The sequence below is a fragment of the Microtus pennsylvanicus genome, chromosome 10, assembly GCF_037038515.1.
Source record: "Microtus pennsylvanicus isolate mMicPen1 chromosome 10, mMicPen1.hap1, whole genome shotgun sequence".
NCBI lineage: Eukaryota > Metazoa > Chordata > Mammalia > Rodentia > Cricetidae > Microtus > Microtus pennsylvanicus.
The window spans coordinates 103,086,801-103,108,604 of record NC_134588.1 but is presented as its reverse complement, the minus strand read 5'-3'; the positions used below and the strand labels follow the sequence as shown (position 1 = coordinate 103,108,604).

General features: G+C 47.7%; 1 protein-coding gene across 1 annotated transcript; it reads left to right on the top strand.

Moving 5' to 3' along the window:
* Positions 1 to 95: 95 nt before the first annotated feature.
* On the top strand, positions 96 to 21,604 carry Mtarc1 (mitochondrial amidoxime reducing component 1). The gene is made up of 7 exons (XM_075987598.1): positions 96 to 543; positions 4,917 to 5,090; positions 7,598 to 7,760; positions 9,531 to 9,671; positions 15,908 to 15,969; positions 16,056 to 16,127; positions 20,959 to 21,604. Exons 1-7 carry the CDS (start codon positions 260 to 262, stop codon positions 21,083 to 21,085), a joined length of 1,023 nt encoding a protein of 340 aa, XP_075843713.1. The 5' UTR covers positions 96 to 259; the 3' UTR covers positions 21,086 to 21,604.
* Positions 21,605 to 21,804: the final 200 nt, after the last annotated feature.

Below are 21,804 nucleotides of genomic sequence, written 5' to 3'. Positions count from 1 at the left end.
CAAATACATAAAGAAACTGTTCTACATTGATTGTAGGGGAGGGTCAGGGTGAGGGAATGAGGGAGGGAGGGAAAAAGGACAGGAGGAGGTGAAAACCACCACAGCTGAGCCACCCTCTCCCCGCCCAGGCTGAGTGAAGATGCTCAACTTGGATTGGCGGGAAAGGGTCAGGAGCTACAGGGCCACTGGCGATAGTTGCGCTTAGCTTAGAGCAGCCGGCGCCTGAGGTGAATCAGCGCCCGCCAGGTCTGCCCTCGCCATGGGTGCCTCCGGCTCCTGGGCTCTGGCGCTCCAAGGCTTCTCCGCATCCCGGGTCCCCCGGCAGCTGCGGTCCACCTGGCTCAGCGTCGCCGCGCTGGGACTGGCCGCGGTGGCTCTGGGGACCGTGGCCTGGCGTCGCGTGCGTCCCCGGCGCTGGCGGCTGCAGCAGGTGGGGACGGTGTCGCAGCTCTGGATCTACCCGATCAAGTCCTGCAAGGGGGTGTCTGTGAGGGAGGCGGAGTGCACCGAAATGGGGCTGCGTTGTGGTCACCTGCGTGACAGGTACGTGAGCCCTGCGCCCCCCTGACCTAGGCTGTGTGGGTGCGCGCGGGGGTGGGTCTCCTCATTCCTTACCAGATAAGAGACCAGGAACTGGGGAAGGGGCCCCGGGAAACGGAAGAAAGTGACCCTGACCCTCCACCAGCCACTCGGGGGACCTGGAACTCTCAAGTCTCCACGTTTCTCATTTCCAGTAGAAAATAACTGTGTTCCCAATAAGACATGCCCCACGCTGGCCAATCCTCAAGAAGAAACTTCAAACTCCCTCACGGAGCCCTTGGCCACTTTCCTTTCAGTGGTATTTTTCAACTCTAGAGAAACTGAGACAATTGATGCCGGAGTGCAGAGGGCTCGTAGGCGCCGCTTATTGTAGCAGTTGAACACTTTCTTGCAGTAAAAAAAATGATCGGCAAGTGTTATTTTCCCCAGACTCTCATCAGGTTAGAAAGTCTCCGCGCGCGGGGCTGAACCTGAGATTTGTGCTGTCTTTAGCCACTGGGATTTTGTAAATAGCGACTAAAAGCCCGTATGGACTCCCAGACTTCGAGAAGGGCACCTCTGCCCTCTTTGGGTCTGATTTCCCTCTGGAAAGCTAACACCAGCGGTGAGCCTCCCACCTGGCTGGTCCAGTGCGCACGCTGACTCAGGGAAAAGAAATAGAGATTTTTTTTTGTCTCAAAGCCCTCCTCCTCCCACGGCTGATTTGGGGGCGGCCTTTACAAAAGGTCGCTGAGTGACTGAGGACTGACTGGTGGGCTCCTCCTCCTGGCGTGGACCTTGTCTCCTGTGCCCCTCATCACCTTGTGCTTTTGCAATCCTCCTAGTCTTGAGAAAACAGATCATTAGAGAAGGAGGTGGGTGGCTGCTCCAAGGCCTTCCTTCTGGTTGGTTGCCCGGCTCCCTGCCCACCCCGCCCCCCACTTGAAAATCCACAACCACTCCCTCCTTTCACCCATACACTGCGGTTCCCTAGAAAGTTGAAAACTGATCTGCCGCACCTCTGCTTCAGGCAGCCAAGAATCCTAACTAGTCCCTGATTTCTAGAGTGGGGTCTCACAGACAGCCGCTTTTTGTCTTTGGATAGTTTCTGTCGGAGGCAAAGGGCACTGACATTATGTTACCTCATCTATTCAGAAAACATGTTTTGAACTTGTACCACAGCTGTGGTGGCAAACTCCTTACTTTTGTCACAAGCTCCCAGGGAACTGAAGCAAAAAATAAACAACAAAAAAATCCAGCCAACCAAACAACCAACCAAACAAACAAAAGTCATCAACTGATCCACTGGGGAACTGTGACAAGTGCCAGGAAACAGAGAGGAAGGTCCTGGAGGGTAGGGGAACACTCAGGGAGAATTAGCGAAAGACAGTAACAATTTGTAGTGAAAAACTAGAAAATGACCACACACTTTCCAGGCAAGTACGTTTCCCAACATTCTAAAGAGCTGGGCGTAAATCCCAGGCTTAAAGACTGGCACTCGCTGTTGCTTTACCTGAAGGATTGGAAAACAGGGGCTTGAGTATAAGAAATGCGTTTTGCAACTTTGAAACTTGACTGTGCACAGCAGCAAGTAAGAAGTAGAAATGACCCAGATGTCCGATGAAGGATGAGATGATTAAGTAAGATGTGGTTTATGTGGATGGTAGAATATGCCCCAACCTTGGAAAGGAGTGAGGGTCTAGCGCATGCTATAGCACGGATGAACGATGAAACAGGATGCTAATTTAAATGGGCAGGGCAGAGGGACTAGCTGTGTATGGTTTCAGTTCGAATTGCTGGACTCCAAATTCACAGACAGAAAGTAGAGTAGAGGCTCTGGGGCTGGAGGAGGCAGGTGTGCTGAGTTATTGTTTAACGGGTGTAGAGTTTGGAAAGATGAAAGGTTCGGGAACTAGCGGGGAAGGTTGCACAACACTGCGTGCACTTACCAGCGTGATGCCACACTTCACGTGGCTTCTCTCACTTGTGGGCTGGGTCTGTCCTGAGTTCTTGGCCAAATCCAGGCCCCACATAGACTCTCCAGAGAAGCTGGTAAGGCTATTTAAAAGTAAAACAACAGTATAGCTTCTAGAGGAATATGCTGTCAAGAATGACAGAAGCCAACAGGGCGTGGTGGCACACACCTTTAATCCCAGCACTCAGGAGGTGTGTGTGTGTGTGTGTGTGTGTGTGTGTGTGTGTGTGTGTCTGTGTGTCTGTGAGTTCAAGGTCAGCCTGGTCAACAGAGCAAGATGCAGGACAGCCAAGACTACACAAAGAAGCTCTGTCGTCTTGGGGTTTCTGTTGCTGTGAAGAGCCTCCATGACCACCACAACTCTTTGTTTAAAGATTTATTATGTATAGAGTTTTGCCTGCATATATGCCTGCATGCCAGAAGAGGGTGCCAGATCTCATTATAGATAGCTGTGGGCCACTGTGTGGTTCTTCCAGGACTTCTGGAAGAGCAGTCAATGTTCTTTACCTCTGAACCACCACTCCGGTCCCCATGGCAACTCTTATAAAGCAACTCTTATGAAGGAAAATGTTTAATTGTGGAAGCTTACGGTTCAGAGGTCTAGTCCCTTATTGTCATGGCAGGAAGCATGGCAGCTGGGAGTCTGATGGCGTGCAGACAGACACGGTGCTGGAGAGCAAGCTGAGAGCACTTACATCTTGATTCACAGAGAACAGGAAGTGGTCTGAGATACTGGGCATGGCTTGAACATATGTGAGACCTCAAAGTCTGCCTCCAGTGTGTCACACTTCCTTCAAGAAGGCCACACCTCCTAGTAATGCCACTCCCTTTGGGGGCCATTTTCTTTTGAACTACCACACCTGTCTTAAAAACCAAAACCAACCAACCAAACAAAAAGCCACCTGAGTGAGAGTTTTCAAGTTCCCTGATTTTTGTTCCAGGCTGGAGATGAATAAAAAGAGGACTTGGTTCTAAGGAGCACAGTGAGGGTGGCTCTCTACCTTCGCTGAAGATATATATTCCCTTTTCCTACTGCACACGTCCCTTCTCATAATGCACTTCATTTCAATCATATGAATACCCAATTATTAGTAGGAATAAAATGGTGTCCTGGTTAGTTTTTTTTTGTCAAAACTTGACACAAGTTAGAGATATCTGGGCAAAGGAACTTCAATTGAGAACACGCCTTCGTCAGATTGGCCTATAGACAAGTCTGTGGGGCATTTTCTTGATTAATGATGAATGTGGAATGACCCAGCCTACTGCAGGCAGTGCCACCCCTGGCCTGGTGGTCCTGGATTGTTTAAGAAGGCAAGTAGCACAAACTACGGGGAGCCAACCAGGAAGCCGCTCTGCTCCGTGCCCTCTGCTTCAGTTTCTGCTCCGGGTCTTCACTCCCCTGGAAGCAGAAAGGGGATGCACTTGCTTTTCTGTCGTTTTCCTAGGAAGTCAGCATCTCCAAGCCTGGGGAATAGTGGGCTAGAAAAGTGTGGTAAAGATGGACACCAGGTCTTTTTAGCAAATTTCAGGATTCACAGTACCCAGTTTTTAAACATTTGGTTGGCAGAGGGCTCAGCAGTTAAGAGCGCTCGCTGCTCTTGCAGGTGGCAGGGTTTTTGTTGCCAGCATTTGTACTGAGGCTGTCAGCCGTTGGTAACTCAAGTTCCAGGGTATTGTATGCCCTCTGCTGGCTTTTGCAGGCACTGCATGCGTGTGGTGCACACACCTAAATGCCCATAAACATTATACACATACAACTTAAAAATTAAAAAAGCAGTGCATGGAATTGGCATGACCGGTTGCTTAGCTACATTCTACGGCTGCAAACTCCTTGAGGAACAGCCTCCTCTTTCTGTTCCCGAGAGTTCACTGTTTCTGGTGAGTCTCTGGCCTTCTGTGAAGTGGATTCTTTTTTTTTTTTAATTTTTCTTTCTTTCTTTATTATGTATACAGCTAGCCAGAAGAGGACACCAGACCTCATTACAGATGGTTGTGAGCCACCATGTGGTTGCTGGGAATTGAACTTAGGACCTTTGGAAGAGCAGGCAATGCTCTTAACCACTGAGCCATCTCTCCAGCCCTGAAGTGGATTCTTAACATCTTCTTGGGGCATGTTTAATGAACGTGGTCAAGTCCTGACAATTGGGGGAAAGTATAATTAACATCTTTGCCTCAAAGTGTTCCGTCTGTTATATATTAATTGTTGAGTGGTTATTAGCCCCTTTAAAATGAACAGACATTATCAGTCCTTGTTTGCGGCTAAGGCAATGCTAAGGACAGAGAGACAGACAGACAGGCGAGCAGGCACATATGCGCGCGCACATACACCCCGGGCTTCTTACCAGGAGAAATAGGAGGGGGTAAACTATGACTCTGCTAATGGCTGAGGCTGCCTGTGCTGGTTTTGTTTGGACAATGTCAGGTTTTGGCTTGTGATCAATGAAGACGGGAACATGGTCACTGCCCGGCAGGAACCTCGCTTGGTCTTGGTTTCCCTGACCTGTGACAATGACACCTTGACTATCAGTGCAGCCTACACAAAGGATCTGCTGCTTCCCATCACACCACCCGCCACAAACCCGCTCCGCCAGTGCAGGTGAGTAGAACGGGCCTCTGGCCTGTGGGAGCAAATCTGCACGCAGTCTCTCTTTACTTCAGCCTTTAATTGTTTAAATTCACAGTTAGCTTACAAAACAATAGATGGGTTTCATGATGACAATTTTACACACACAAACTGTATGTCGCTCATATTAGCCCCATATTCTCTTGTCCTGTACCCCTCAATTGGTTCTTTCTTCTCCTCAAATAATTGTCTCAATATTTCATACCATATTTGTACATACAGGGTTGGGGATGCAGCTCAGTGGTAGGGTATTGGTCCACTACTCACAAAGCCCTAGACTTACTCTCAGTATTCCACAGTGTAGGCATGGGGTACACACCTGTAATCCAGCACTGGAGAGGTGGGGGCAGGAAGATCTGAAGTTCAGGGTCATCCTTGGCCAGCCTGGGCTCTATGAAACCCTATAGATAGATGATGGATAGATAAATAGATGATAGATAGATAGATAACAGTTAAGTAAATCTAGATTCTACATATGACAGAAAATGTGTCATTTTTTTTTGCCCCCTTGCTTTCCTTTAGACCTCTTTCTCCCATGCATGGTCCCTCTTCACTTTCATATCTTATATACACATGAATGAACATATATATTTGTGTTTAAATCCAGATTGTGCCTCTGCTCTTGCACTTTTGAGGAAGTTAGAACAATGGAGGGGCTCCAGAAAGTACATTACCAACAGTTAGTCATCGATTGCATGTACCTCCCCGACCTCAGCGTTCAGTCCTCTGCATCCTGAGAGGAGAAACGAGGACATAGCTTCAAAAGCTGGTGTAGGGACAGGGGACAAAAAGGCCCAATGTAGCAGGCTGCGGACGGGACTCAGTGGTACAGTACTTGCCGAACATGCTCGAAGCTCTGGGTTTGAACCCCCAACTCAACCATAACTTAATTAATTAAATCTGATGTAGAAAGCAATGTGGGCTAAAACATCTTGACATGGAGCGAAGAGAAAAAGAATCCCATCAAAGAATGCAGGCAGGAAAGAAGGGTGCCCTGGAAGAGAGGACGTCCTGTCATCTGTCACGGCACTGTCTTTGCAAAGGGTTCTGGGAACAGTACCCTATGAGATATGATAATTAGCTCGAAGGGAAGTTGGAAGGTGGGAAAGAGCAGCCGTAACTGGAGAAGTGTCCTGTGTTCAGGTTGGAGGTCAGAGGAAGGAGGACATCGCTAGGGCACCCCGTTCAGAAGCCTGGCACCCCATTCAGAAGCCTGGCACCCCATTCAGAAGCCTGGCACTTCGTTCAGAAGTCGACCTCCTCAGCACCAATGGACTGTGGGAGGCAGGTGCTCTAGGACCTGGTTTAGCAGCTGGGGAATTACAGCTTGAACTTCCTTCTTCCTGTGGGACCAAGATTTAGCTTAGTTAGACTTTGTGGCTGTTTCTGTATTTTTTTTTTTTTGAGATAGGATTTCTCTGTGTAGCAGCCCTAGCTGTCCTAGAACTTGTTTTTTAAACCAGGCTGGCCTCGAGCTCACAGAGATCCACCTGCCTGTGCCTCCAAGTGTAAGGATTAGAGGCATGGACCACCATGCCTGACTATTTCTGCATTATTAATTAATATGCAATTTGAGTTTGGCATGGTGGTGCAAACCTTTGAGCCCAGCACTTTGGAGGCAGAGGCAGATGGATCTCTGAGTTTGAGGCCAGCCTGGTCTACAGAGTGAGTTCCAGGACAGCCAGGGCTACACAGAGAAATCCTGTTTCAAAAACAAAACACTTAAAACAACAAAAACATGAACATCCAAGGAAGCCCATAGTCTATCCATCCTGGTCAGACCTGGTGGCATCAGCCTGTAATCCCAGCAGGAGGGAGACTGAGGCCGGAGGATCATAAGTTCAACAGTAGTAGCCTGGGCAACTCAATGGAACCTTGTCTGAAAAAAATGAAGAAACGGTAAAAAGCATAATGGAAATGTGGTTCAGTGGTAGAGTGCTGGCTTAGCATGCACAAGGTCCTCGGTTCAAACTCTACCACTGCAATAAACACCTGCCTCCTCTCTTCCCACCACAGTGGGCTGGGTCTCCCCTCAATCGACAGTCAAGACAATCTCCTACAAGCCAACTTGAATTGGGCAGTTCCTCAATCATGGCTGATTCTAGGCTTGGTTCTGAAGGGTTGGAGTTGGGTCTTCATGCTTGTACCAACTGAGCCATCCCCCCAGCCTGTCCATGTTCCTCTGAAAACTCAGTACACTTCAAACTTATTACCTCTCTGCATCCTCCAAACACACCTTTCAGGCAGGGGACACAGGTATGCTTCAGTTGCTTTTGCCAATGGGAAGAGCAAGGCTTGAAACTGCACTTTCCATTCCATTGCATGTCTTCAGTGGCCCTGAGGCAGGGCTGGGCTAAAGGCAGGTCTTCGGGTTATGAAGGGATGTTGGCCATGTCACGGTTGAATCGTTGCAGTTTCTCTGATCCATCCGGGCATACAGGATTACAGTACTCACAGCCTCTGAATTGTCCCCACTGCAGAGTGCATGGTCTGGAGGTGCAGGGCAGGGATTGCGGAGAGGAAGCCGCTCAGTGGATCACCAGCTTCCTGAAGACACAGCCCTGTCGCCTGGTGCACTTCGAGCCCCACATGAACCCCAGACGTTCCCAGCTGCTGAAGGCTCGGTTCCGGTCCAAGGACCATGTGAGAGGCTTGGTGTGGTCTGAGGGTGTAGGAAAGTTGTGTGGGTCTTGCCATGTGTGCACATCCCTGGTATGCTAAATGCTGTGGTTTCCACGGCAATCTCCAGGCTCCAGAGACGCCAAGCAATAGGCAGAAAGAAAGCACTTGCCAAGCTCAAAACCTGGGCTCTGACCACCATCATGAGTCAGGCTTCTAGATAGAGGGCCAAAGGTATGCAGAATTATTAAGTCCTGTCCATCACCACTATCTAGGCGCCAGTCTCTCCTGAAAGTTGTCGGAAATGCATGAAATCTCTTCCTAAGAGACAAGACCCCTCCCCTGGATGACATCATGGCCCCAGCTGTTTTCTTCTCCCCTTACCTAAGATTCCTGGGAATATTCCAGGTTCTTAGACTCCATTGTATCTACAGTCTCAGCCAAAAGGAGAGCCACAAGTGTCTCTTGGGAATACACTCATTCCTGACAGGATGGGTACAGGAGTGGGGTTCCTTTTGTCTTGATTTCTGGGAGCCTCCACTCCCCTGGAGTGTCCACTTTCCTATTTGTGTAAGTATTTTGGTGCCAATAGACACACAATACAATTTATTCTAGAGTGGTATCATTTTTGATCAATTCTGTAATGGCATGGTCCAATGTTTTTAACTTCCTTACAACTGTGTGTCAGATTACAAGTTCGGGCCAGTGTATGTGTGTGGAGCAAGTGTGTAGAGCAGGATTGTGGAACAGGTGTGGGGAGCAGGTGTGTGGGACAGGTGTGGGGAGCAGGTGTAGGGAGCAGGTGTGTAGGACAGGTGTGGGGAGCAGGTGTGTGGAACACGTGTGGGCAGCAGATGTGTGGGACAGGTGTGGGGAGCAGGTGTGTGGGACAGGTGTGTAGAGCAGGCATGTGAAACAGATGTATGGAGCAGGTGTGGGGAGCCCCAGACTCCACATGGTCAGGGTAAGGCATAAGGCTGCAGAAGCTCCTCATGACATAGGTCAGTAGAACCAGACAACTTTAGTGTTAAAAAAATGAGGGCCAGCATTCATACTTCATATTAATTTTAAGGTTGCATAAAGATAGGCACGTATAGAATTAGGGGACTTCTCAAATGTAGCGAAGCCATCAAACTTGACCACCTTATTAAACACTAAGGAAACGGATGTTTGGGAAGGTGAGACGGCGTCTTTAAGGGATGTCTAATGACTCTGAGGTCATGTTCTGTTCATAAACTAAAATAAGAATTTATAGGTATGGGTGTTATGCCTGAATGTATGTCTATGTTCCACAAATGTGCAGTACCTACGAAGGTGGGAGATGGCATCAGAGCCCCTGGAACTGGAGTTACACATTGTTGTGAGTTACCATGTGGGGGCTAGGAATTTAACTCTGGTCCTCTGCAAGAGCAGCCAGTGCTCTTAATAGCTGAGCCTTCTCTCGAGTTCCTTTATGTCATGCAGTTCTGCAAGGCCAGTTAAGGCTTTGAATTGCTGTGACATTTCTATGTAAAGAACTAGAAAAATAGCTATAAACACATATGTGTGTATGTGTGCATGTGTGTATATGTGTTCACATGTGTGCATGCATGTGTGTATGTGTACATGTGTGTGCATGCATGTTCGTATATGTGTTCATGTGTGTTTATGAGTGTGTATGTATGTCTGTGTATGTGTGTGTGCATGTGTGTGTGTGTTTGTTGGGGCAGTGCTTAATTTTCAGGGACTAGATCATGATGTCCCCTCTGAGGTATTTCTGCTCCACACTTTATCCCAATCTCTGTTTCTTGTCAGGTGGCCTACTCAGATGTAAGCCCATACCTGGTTCTGTCTGAGGCATCCTTGGAAGATCTCAACTCCAGGATGGAGAAGAAAGTGAAAACTATTAACTTCAGGCCCAACATTGTCATTTCAGGATGTGATGTTTTCGCAGAGGTAACATTTGGCCTGCGTAGCCTCTTTCTTTTTATTTTGTGGAAGGTGTAATAGTTATTTCCAGGAGGCCCATCACTGTCATCCAAGCACGAAGGGTGGAGGCAGAGGGTTTGGAAGTTCAGAACCAGCCTCAGCTACATAATGAATTCGAGGTCAGCCTGAGCCACACAAGACCACATCTCAACAACAATTAAAGCATGACAGTTACTAATGCTGATTTAGACTCTTGCAAGACGTGAGTTGCTTACTGCCTCTGAGCTGCACAATGGTTCTACTTTTAGGTTTGTTGAGCCCCCACCTAAAATGTGAAGGCTTGTACATTGAAGACGCACGTAGGCAAGGCAGAGCTGTTTCTCTGTGAGATCTGAGGCTTACAGGGAGAATCTTGAGTCGGGGGATTGACTGTTGAGATAATTTACTCAAAATGGATCACATGGTCGGTGTCACTCATGGAACAAACAAGGTGGTTGTTGTGTCTTACTGCCCATCCCAACCACCTGGTTTCTGACTAGCTGCTGCCTCCCCTGAGGAAGACCAGCATCTTTAGCATGACTGCTAGGTAGGAGTTAGGGTGTTTATCAGCTTGCTGGTATTCCCAAACACTTTCAGGGCCCCCTTCCTTGGGCCCTCAGGCATCCCACATTGTGCCTCAGCACGGAGAATGATGACACTGGTTCCAGTGTCCCGGGAGGTCCTGGAAGCTGACCGTCTTAGTATTAACACTGGTTCTAGTGTCCCGGGAGGTCCTGGAAGCTGACCGTCTTAGTTTTGCCTTTGGATGTTGTCTCGGACTCAGGCTGATCTGTCTTGAAGTCCGATGCTGGTCATGACAGAACCAAACGTGAGAATTATGAAGACCGTGGCAGTAGTGGTGGTTTGAATGAAATGTCCCTATAGTCTCAGGCATTTGAACAGCTGATCCCTAGGTAGAGGCACTATTTGGAGAGGTTTAGAAGGTGTGACCTTTTGCTTGTACATGTGGTTCAAGCTATGAGCCCTCAGCTCTCTGTTCCCCACTGACGTGACATTGCGCTGCCTGCACAGACTCTAGCTTCAGGAACCATAAGCTCAAACACACTCTTCCTTCTCTAAACTGCCTTGGTCATAGTGTTTTGTCACAGCAATAGGAGAATAACTAATATAATAACGAATATGCAACAACTCAGAAACACATAATAAATCTGATGTGTTTCTCGCAGTGCTTACCCATATTGTATCACATGACTTCACTGCAGCCTTGGGTGTGAACACATGACATGCACTTGGCATTGTGTGTACTGTTATGCCGCACAACAAGCCAAAGGCCTTGGCTCAGGTTTGAGACTTCCATTTGTCATGAATTGTGGCAGATTTTTACTGTGCATATGAAGTTTCTGTTCTTTTAGGAACAGAATGGTTTTATTAAAGAAAACAAAGACCACATTTTTCTGCCTTCACCCCTCAGCACATATCCAATTAGAATATCTTTGGATTATAATTTGTCAGACACATTCATCTCATTAGCATTCATCTCATTAGCATACAAAGTCGCTTTAGTTTTTTATAAAGGTAAGTACGTTGAAGAATTATTTTAAAATAGTTTTTATGATATATTATTATTATAGATAAATGTTTAATTTGTGTGCCTATTTTGTATGCCTGTATGTTTGGGGATCACATAAAAATTTGTCAGGTAAAAAGTGGTTGTGAATGGGAAAACATTTAAGAAACCCTGAAGTGGAGGCTTGGTGATGGAGGCAGCTGTGGGTACCCAGTAGAGACATCGGTCCTCAAACAGGAATTTACTTCTGCTCATACCTTTTGCATATGTATAGTTTGGGGAAGGCAGTGGAGACAAGAAAGAGACTCTTACCTCTTCTAGTTTCCTTGGATTCCAGGGAAAGACTTAGACCTAGTGATTGTGTGATTGATGATTGAGTTCTAACCCTTTATATTGGGGAACTAATTCTGTCTCTCAGCTTTTCTGTGGAAGGTGGACAAGGAATACTGAGAAAAGAGCAATCTAGGAAAGCCATCCCCACGAATCCATCCCGATATTTTTTAAATTGCATTTATTAATGTATTCACTTATTTATTGTATGTGTACACATGCCACAGTGCATGTGTGGAGGTCAGAAGACAACTTATGGAAGTTGGCTCTCTCTTTCAGCTATGCGGATCCCAGGGATTGAACTAAAGGCTTTACACTTGGTGACAAGTGTCTTTCCAGTGAGCCATCTTGCTAGTTCACTTCTGGTGTTTTATTTAAAATGTTCCTTGTGTAGTCTCAGATCCAAGCATGTGCATTTCTATGAAGATAACAGAGTGTCTGTGCATGAGTGAGCTGTACACATCCTTATACAGTGACTCTGCAGTGTCTGTGCACGGGTGAGCTGTACACATCCTTATACAGTGACTCTGCAGTGTCTGTGTGTGAGTGAGCTGCATACATCCTTATACAGTGACTCTGCAGTGTCTGTGCACGGGTGAGCTGTACACATCCTTATACAGTGACTCTGCAGTGTCTGTGCACGGGTGAGCTGTACACATCCTTATACAGTGACTCTGCAGTGTCTGTGCACGGGTGAGCTGTACACATCCTTATACAGTGACTCTGCAGTGTCTGTGTTTGTGTTGATTTATGAACACATGTTCCTGGGCCATGCATCTAGGCTTGTGTCAATCAATGTTACAAAGGGTCTTGTCTCTCCCCCTCTCTTTCTTGTTTCCTATCTCAGTGATCTGCCCAAACTCCTGCCGTGTGATCTAACCTGTCACTTACCACCTGTCAATTGAGGTACAGTATAGCCCTGGGCTTCCTCTGTGAGTTTTGTTGATAAAGAGGTGTGTGCTCCTAGGCTGCCCTCAGGCTCTTCTCCCACCCAGAGTCCTTTTCACTTTCCAAAGTCGGCCTGGGACACAGCTCTCTTTCACAGAGCTCAGCACTGAATTCGCTCTGGTTCCTTCCTCTGACCTGCTCTTCCCCTCTCTAGGCTCAGACACATGCACTGCCCTGTGACTCTCAGTTCTTGGCCAGCTGGTAGGACAGACATTGATACATTGTCATATCTAGTTGCTACATCATGTCTGGACCACAAAATGTTCTCTCTTGGACCATAGAGAGGCAAGGGACAAGCTTCCAGGGGCCCTGTGGGAGCTCTTACACTTTTCAGTGTGATTGCCTTGCTCAACAGCCTCCAGTAGCTCGCCACCTCTCAAAACGTCCGCGCTAAGCCTATGAGCTGGCTCAGCTCCTAAAGGCACTTACCGAACAAACATGACAGCCCAGGTTTGATCCCAGGACTTGTGTAAAGGTGGAACGCATACCCCCCCACTCGCTCACACACATGCAATAATAATAAAGGAATAAGATGTACAGTTATCCTCATATGTAATTAATAGCAAAGGGGTCTTACTCCATCTCCGGCACTCAAGTTCTTCTGCCTCACAGCAAAGCTGACTTTCTTGTTTCCAATCAATGCTCTACAAATGGAAAACTGGACCTGCAGAGATATATGACCAAACCCAGGCCATACTCCTCTCTGTCCAGGCCTTGCTGGCTCTCAGCCCATCTTATTTTGAGTTATTACCTCTAGCCAGTTTGTCCTGATGGAAGACTTCCTTGGTGTCCTCAGGGTCAGCATCTTCTCAGGCCTGGTGTGAGGTTAGTAGTAACAGAATTCTCTTCCTTCCCTTTGCTAAGCAGGTGCTTTCCAGATGGTGAACATTGTTTACCTTAATTTTCCTTTTTTATACTTCTTTTTTGAGAGAAGTGTCTCATTATGTAACCCTGGCTGGCCAGGAACTCACGATGTAGACCAGGCTGGCCTCAAACTCAGAGTGATCCACCTGAGTGCTGGGATCAAAAGGGTGAATCCCCACACTGGGCAATCTTTTCTAAATAAAAAGATTTCGTCTTAATTGTGTGTATGTGGGGGTGTGGGGTTGTATTTGCATGTAAATGTGAGTGCTCCTGGGGGCCAGAAGAGGGCGTCAGATCCCCTAGAACCGGCATTAGAGGGGGTTGGAGCTTCCTGATGTGGTGCTGGGAACTGAACACTGGCCCTCTGCTAGAGCAATTCTGGAGCATTAACCGTTCCAGCTCCTGCCTTAGTTTTCTATGTCTTACTGTCCTCCTAGCTTTTGTTCTGTCTAGGAGAAGCTTTGGGGATAATTCTCTAAGTCATAACTAATGAATTCCCTAACCTGGGTCCTCAGTTTACTCTTTTAAAACCTCAGTGACCACTGCTGGAGATATCTTCGCAGAACAGGCTGTAGTTACTGAAAACTCTATGTTTTCTAACTGTTGTGACATAAAGAAAGGACCCATGCTAACAAAACAGTCCCAAGGGTTCTGGAGAGCTGGCTTAGCAGAAAAGAGCACTTGTCAAGAACCTTGGCTCAGTCCCCAGCACCCACATGGTGGCTCACACCCATCCCTAACTCCAGTTCCACGGTAAGACATCCCATACCCTTTTCTGACCTCCGTGGGCATCAGGTACACACATGCTAGGTATACTTCACACCCACACACACACAGAGAGAGAGAGAGAGAGAGAGAGAGAGAGAGAATACTCATACACATAAATTAAAATAATTAACTAGGCTGGAGAGGTGGCTCAGAGGTTAAGAGCATTGCCTGCTCTTCCAGAGATCCTGAGTTCAATCCCCAGCAACCACATGGTGGCTCATAATCATCTGTAATGAGATCTGGTGCCCTCTACTGGTGTATAGGCACCCATGCAGGCAGAACACTGTATACATAATAAATATATATTAAAAAACAATAAAATTATTAAATATATATATATATATATGAGACAAATAAAATCCATGCCGTACCCACGTGGAGAACAGTATGCACTTACCAAGATTAAAGCAGAAACTTATGGACACTCTGCCTCCAGGTGCCAACACCAGGACATTTCATTGCAGATGCTCACTTCCAGCCCCCACCCACCCAGCTTCCTTCTTTGTGGGTGAAGATCTGACCTCCCTCCATGTCCTTTGGTCTTTTCAGTAGTGACTTGAAGGACCTCAGATGCACTAAGTCAACCCCGCCTTCCTCTGACTTCCTCCCTGGCTGGGGTCCCCTCACCCTTTTGCCCATGAGGCCAGTCTACAGACTTTTCTGAAGCCAACCTTGCCCGGTGTCTGCCTCCAAATCCCTAGGATCTGCACCTCAACCGACAAGGAGCATGTACACCGGGTCAAGGCTTTTCTTAAGTTTTCTGGAACTTTATTATGCTTTTATTTACAATGTGATGGGTTTCGCCATGACATTTTTATGTGCATGTTTAACCCATTTTGATCATATTCATCCCCCTTATTTTCACCTATTTCTGTGGGCTTTTATTTTTAATTATCACATTTATTTGTGTGTGTGTGCATGTGTGTGTGGGTGTGTACGCCTGTGTGTGCATGTGTGTGTGCCTGTGTGTGCATGTGTGTGGGTGTGTGCGCTTGTGCGTGCATGTGTGTGCACGTGTGTGCATGTGTGTGTGCGTGTGTGTGCGTGTGTGTGCATGTGTGTGTGCGTGTGTGTGCGTGTGTGTGCATGTGTGTGTGCGTGTGTGTGCACCACAGTGCATGTATGGAGGCTAGAGGGTGACTCACTAGAGTTGGCTCTCTCCTTCCATGTCGGCCCTGATGATCCAATTCAGGTCACTCAGCTGCAGCAAGCATTTTTACCCACCAAAGCATGTCTTTTTATTTTCAATTTTTCATGCACATCCTCTGTTTCTCACTGAACTGGAGGGACTCAGATTTGCTTGGCCTTGAGGCACAGGCTCTGCTACCAATGTCCTCAGGCCGACAGCTGAGAAGTCATTCCTGTTGGAGCCGGGACTCTCTGAATGCCGCCACCCGGGAGACGGCCGGGAAATCAGGGCACCAGGTTACACAGCGACTTGGTGTTTGTTTGCAAGACAGGGTCTCATGTATCCCGGGCTGTTCTCAAAAATGCTAGAACTTCTGATCCTCCTGCCTCCACCTTCTGAGTGCTGGGATTGGAGATGTGTGACATCAGGCTCAGCTAATAGAGTTCTGCAGATTCAACCTGGGATGCCCTGCCTGGAAAAGCTTTCAAAGAGGAGAGGGGCCTGACCTTGCTTTAGGAAGAAAGGGAACACTCAAAGGTGTGGGATGTCCCTTGGCCTCTGAAGACTGATGGAATGACATTAGGTGTGACTCCACACAAGTCCCTGCCTAGGTGAGGGCCCAGAGGTGTTTATGGGAACTCTTCCTTTCCTTTCTAGGATTCTTGGAATGAACTCCTCATTGGGGATGTGGAACTGAAGCGGGTGATGGCTTGCACCAGGTGAAACCCTTTCCTGTCCCTGGGCGGGGAGGGGCAAGGCCTGTCCCTCCGCTTTGTCCCCTGTGTGATGCTTTATTTGTGTCCAGGTGCCTTTTAACGACGGTGGATCCGGACACGGGCATCATGGACAGAAAGGAGCCGATGGAAACACTGAAGAGGTAAACCAGGCAGACGGGGGTCTCACCTTGGGGTCCAGGTGTCTGAGGAGCCACGTCTATTAATGTTACAAGGGAACTGTGGAAATGCCCATGCGGAATAGGAGCTTTAGGGAGTCCTGGCCACTAGACAGATGGTATGTAGAGAAGAAAGCCAGTGTGTCCAGGGTTCCATGCTGCCTGTGGTTTGCTGTGTCCACTGGAGGTCTTGGAATGCATCTCCAGAGGGTAAGGGGGGGGGTCCTGTGAGGTACTGTGGGAAATGTCACTATGTAAGGAGCAGGCTTTGGGACAGGGACAGTGATACGCTGTAGCTCTTGCTTGTATCTCTTCAACATTAGAGCAATGAAGAATCTAGGCCTTTTATTTTTCATAGAACCAAGGAGATACAACAAAGAGAAAGATAGGCTGGGCAGACCTGGCTATTGCAATACTGTGGCTGTCAGCAAGTCTCCTTCTGCCAGGCCCTGACTGCTCTGTTTTAGGATTCTAGGGGTTGGATCCAGGTCCTTGTGAATGCTAGGCAAGGTCTCCTACCATTGAGCTTTGTTATTATTATTAATGTGTATGAGTGTTTGCCTACATGTATTTGTGTGCAGCATGTACGTGTATGATGTCCACATGGGCCAGAGAAGGATGTCAGACCCCCTGGAACTCTAGCTACAGACAGTTGTGAGCCGCCATGTGGGTGCTGGGAACTGAACCAGGGGCCCTCCCTCTGCAAGAGCAGCAGATGTTCTTAAGCAGCTCTTCCTTTTTAATTTGAGCCAGGGTCTCCCTCAGTCACTGAGGTTGACTTTGAGCTCACTTTGTAGCCTCTGTAATCCTGAGACTTGTACCATCAGCCATGGCTCTGGTCCTCAGAGAATAAAAGAAATGGGGGGGGGGGACTAGATAAGCCTTTGTGTGCATCAGACAGATGGCTCGGGAGCTGCTTGTCACCTCTGTATTTCTCGCTTTCTTCCCCACACTCTCCCTGGTCTCAGATTTCCATCCCCTCTGGCTTTGGAAGGCTCTTGAGCTTACAGAACCTCAAAGCACTCCGGGCACTGGTGCTGGTTCTCCGCATTGTCAAAGCCCCTCTCTTGGGAGGCTCTGTTTGTAGAAGGAGAGTAATGGACTCCAAAGACAGAGCAAGGGCAGGAAGCAGGGATCACAGGAATCCATACTTACTCCCCTGATCTTCTGCAGGCTTCTTACAGCCCAGCCATCCTCCCTAATTGCTTTTAATACCCAGGGAAATGGTGCAGCCGGCCGAGGTGGCTTCTATCTCTCCCTGAGATTTAAAGTGCCATGGGTATAGTGATTTGTGTTCTTCCCAGGACAGGTGGTCATAAATCGGGCAGGGAGAGGTCCGCTGCAGGGTATAAATCTTAAGAGGCAGAACACACAGCACTTCAGTGGCATCCCTGGGTATTGTTGGTGCCCACGGGTTGGCACTGCTTTGCACTGAATGTGCTGGGCATGGACACTGACCTCACCCACCTGCCTGGCCTTGCAGGCTTCTTACATCCCAGCTCTGTGCCCTAATTGCTTCTGTATGGTCAGAGCTCCGCTGGGCAAAGCAAAGCCCCTACCGCAGAGAATTATTCCTCATTGTCTGGTTAGGCTAAGCACAGGGAGGCTTGTCTTCTGCTCATGGGAAGGGAGGAGAATGGACTCACTCTGCTCGTTCTTAAAGGACTGGGAATGGAATCTTGTGCACAATAGAACTCACTGAACTCCATCTCAGCGTGTGAGGACCTTGAGGTCAGTTTCTTTATTTGTGAACATTGAGTTTACAGGACTCCACAGAGCTGAACTAAAGCAACTTGTATCATTTTCAGCAGGCGACCAGGTCCTGACCCAGTCCTTGACATCCTGCTGTATCGATTTGACACTGAGAGCAGAAGTCAGACGAACTGTCACACCTGAGACTAGCTGTTCCCAATGACACCTAACCCAACCCTGTCAGGGATCAGGGGTGGTGACGGTGCCCATGTGTCACCCCTCTGGGAGCTGTCAGTGATATTTACCTCAGAATCTGACCATGAGGTCTCAGAAGTAGGATGGACCTAGGGCTGCCCAGGGTTTTGTGATCTCCACGTGGAGACTGGCCAGGGACCTTGCCTGTAGCCGTGCCTGGTCGCTGATGGGAGTAAACAAGACAGTGTGAACAAGACAGTGTGACTCACACCTTCTCCTCCCTGATGCACAAAATGTTTCTGTTCACACCGCCACGTAAGGATGGAGAAGTCTAGTTGGAGGAGACGTGTCAAAGGCCAGCTTTGGCCAAACTCGTACGTTCCAGGGTAGGAGTGTGAGGATTAGAATTATTAGGCAAAAGGAACAGAGATGTAAGAGAAATAAGAGACAGAAACACAGGATAGCATCTGGAGGAACAGTCAGTGAATACTGAGTCTGCTTCACTTTTTACACGCTTATGTATTTCACTCCAAAAGGAGAGGGGGAGGCCACAGACTTCATTAGCTTGATATAAGGAATAGACTTGAATTCTCTGACCTTTCGTCCAGGTGGAGCGGATTCACCTCTATACCCAAAATACTAATTAACCACACCCCAAGTCAGAATCTCTCGTTTGTAGCCACACCTGTTGTCAACAACTTTGAGAGAGCAAAAATAAGCTCACACTCTTTGGCCTCCAGTCAAGGTGGAATAGACTCACAACTGTGGGTCCCCACAAAGGAGGAGTTGCTTGGTTTTTTTTTTTTGAGTTCTGGGATGGATGCCAGAGTCTCAAGCACACTAGACAAGAGTTGCACCACTAAGCTATTGCCACGCATGGCGCCCCCATGTTTGCGCTCTGTGCACTGGCACCCAGTTCGCAAGCTTCGGGCAAGGGGCTGGAGGTTAAAATACACAGACACACACAGAGAGACAGCGACACGGGTCATCCTTGAATTCCCCAAGAATACCCCCTTTATTGTGTTCAGGGGCAGATTATATAGAGATAGCCACACCTCAGCTAAACCCACCAGAAACCACTCTCCTGCCATCAGGAACTCCTGAAGGTCTCGTGCTCAGAGCAGCTGTAGGCACTCAGATCAGGGGATTACAAGAAATTCAGGATCTGAGGTCTCACTTCTCCCAACAAGCTATAATGTCCAGTTCTCATCCCAGAGACCTCTGTTTAGGCTTAAAACCATGTTTTAGGGCCTCTTGCTTATCAGAGTAATTGTGTGTTCTGTATGCATTGAAATACAGAGAGAAATGTTCTCTGAAATATAATTTGTTGCTAGGTGTGGTCACTGACATTAGAAGTCTCAGTTCTTTGAAGGTTGAGGCAGAAGGATTGCCACAATTTGAAGGCAAACCTGGTCTACATAGTCCCAGGTCATTCTGAGCTATAAGTAAAGTCCTATCTCTAAGCGTAATTTGTTAATCCCAACAGAGGTTGCATTATGTATTTATTTATATATGTATTTATATTATATATTTATATATCTTCCTCCCTCTATATAGACAGATATAGATGTAGGTATATAGATAAAGTCAGAGACAATGGAAAAGGCTTGGTATACACTTCTTGCAATACCTAGTTTTGTCCACCAGAGGCCGCTGTTGACCTCACTTGGTCTCCCTTACCTGGCAATCAGGAATCATGCAGGTTTTTAAAGGTAAATGAGTGTTGGTTGGATCTTTGGATTCTTACCAGGCCTGTGGAGGAGAGCTGCTTAGGAAGACAGAAATATGAGGAATGGTAGCATCCTTGCTAGAGGATGAGATAACTTTGAACTCCTGATCTTCTTGCTGGGTTTTGATATCAGATAAGCATTTGGATACAGGATCCTGAGTTTGCCTCTGAAACTCACCTGTATAGCAAAGGTTAAGGCTTTGTAATAAGGGTTGAAGTCATGTGGGAAGTGCTTGGTGCAGATGCAAGTACACAAGAGGTACAGGAACTCCCTGAGATAGATAGACCCCACATCCCCTCAGTACAACACCTAAGAATAAGGTAGGCCAAGTCACAGAAATATTGCTGTCTCCTCCCTCCCCCATTTCCAAAGCCTCCTTCATTACATGGTGACCAAGGGAGAGGCAAGTCAAAAGAGATGCCTGCCTGGATTCGTGGTCCAAGATTATTGCAGGCTATGCCACGAGGAAACATGCTGAGCAGCAGCACTGGAAAGGTGGGGGTTGAGAAAAGGGGAGTCCTTTAAGGACCTCTGATCTGGGCAACCATGGACCAGGAAGGGAAAGATGGAAAGGAAGGGGTGACAGTCTTGCCAGGATCTTGGATCAGGTGACATATGTGGAGAAATTGTGAGGGAAAAGGAAAATTATAGGCCCGTCCAGGCATATGGAATATCTCATTTCTCTTTGAAAATTTTGAATCTTTCATAAACTTTAAGCTCATTTACCCTATTTATTTATTTATTATTGGATGTGTGTGAGTGTATTGTCTGCTTGCATGTCCGTGTGCCATGTGTGTGCAGCGCTGAGAGAAGAAGGAGTTAGTTCACAGAGAACTGGGAGTTGTGAGCTGCCAAGTGGGTGCTGGGAACCCAACCCTGGTTCTCTGGAAGTGCTCTCAGCCACTGAGCCGTCTCTCCAGCCCCAAGTACCTAACTTCTTGATGCTGGAAAAGGAAAGGTCACTATAATGAGAAGCCATGAGGATGGAGTGTTTGACTCTGCCTTGGTGCTTCCAACTGGCCTGTCACTCTCAGGCCCTCCCAGGGGGGCGGGGGTGCTGAGCTGTTAGCTCTGACTGGGTCCTGATTCCAGGCACAGCCTGCCTGAGTGGGTGGACGCCTGCTTCAGCCCGGACGAAGCTCCGTGGGGTCCACATTCTTCCTGTTCGCTGGGACTCACTGAGGTCTTTTCCTTTGCAGCTACCGGCTATGTGACCCTTCGGAACAGCCGTTATACGGAAAGCTGCCCCTCTTTGGACAATATTTTTCTCTGGAAAATCCAGGGACAGTCAAAGTGGGAGACCCCGTGTACCTTCTGAGCCAGTAATAGAAACTGCACGTTCTGGAACAACAGATGTCTCTCAGAAACATTTTTGAAGCTGACATCGCTTGAACTGGTTCTTCAGCCTTTTCTTTGGGGCTGTGATTCCCAAGTTTGTCTCTTTCGGATTTCCTTCTGTCTCCGTCTCTCGTTTTCTGGGTCCAGCACACAAAGCAGAGAAAGGCAGTCCTGCAAACTTAGCAGGGCGCCGTCGAGTTTCTTGAAGGATGAAGGGATTATCAAAATGCTCTGTTTATAATTATGGAGTAATTTTTCTACTTCTGCATTCTCTTGCCAAGGCAGCAGATGTCCATCATCTCTCTACCCCTCTTTTGGGAAGGGAAAGAAAACAGGAGGAAGACTGTACGCCAGAAGAATGTTCCAGAATGTTTTGCTACCCCTGGACATCATGCATACAATGGAAATTAAATACTTTCCCAAGTAAGGTTGGAACGACGACGTTTTCTTTTCTCCTCGAGGCCGGGGCTAGCTTTGGAAAGGGCGTAATAAAGACTCAGTACTGGAGATATTAATTTTTCCATGGATCCTCCTGCGTCTGCTGCCGTTGCTCCCTAAACAGTGTCTCTGAAGACCCGATGGATCCCTTAACTCAAGGAACCCCTCTGAGATGTCAGGGTACAAAACCAGCTCACTAGAGCATTTGAAAAGCAAGGTGGTTTCCTGCCCTTGAAGCAGGGTATGGCCTACGAAGGATTCAAAATCTT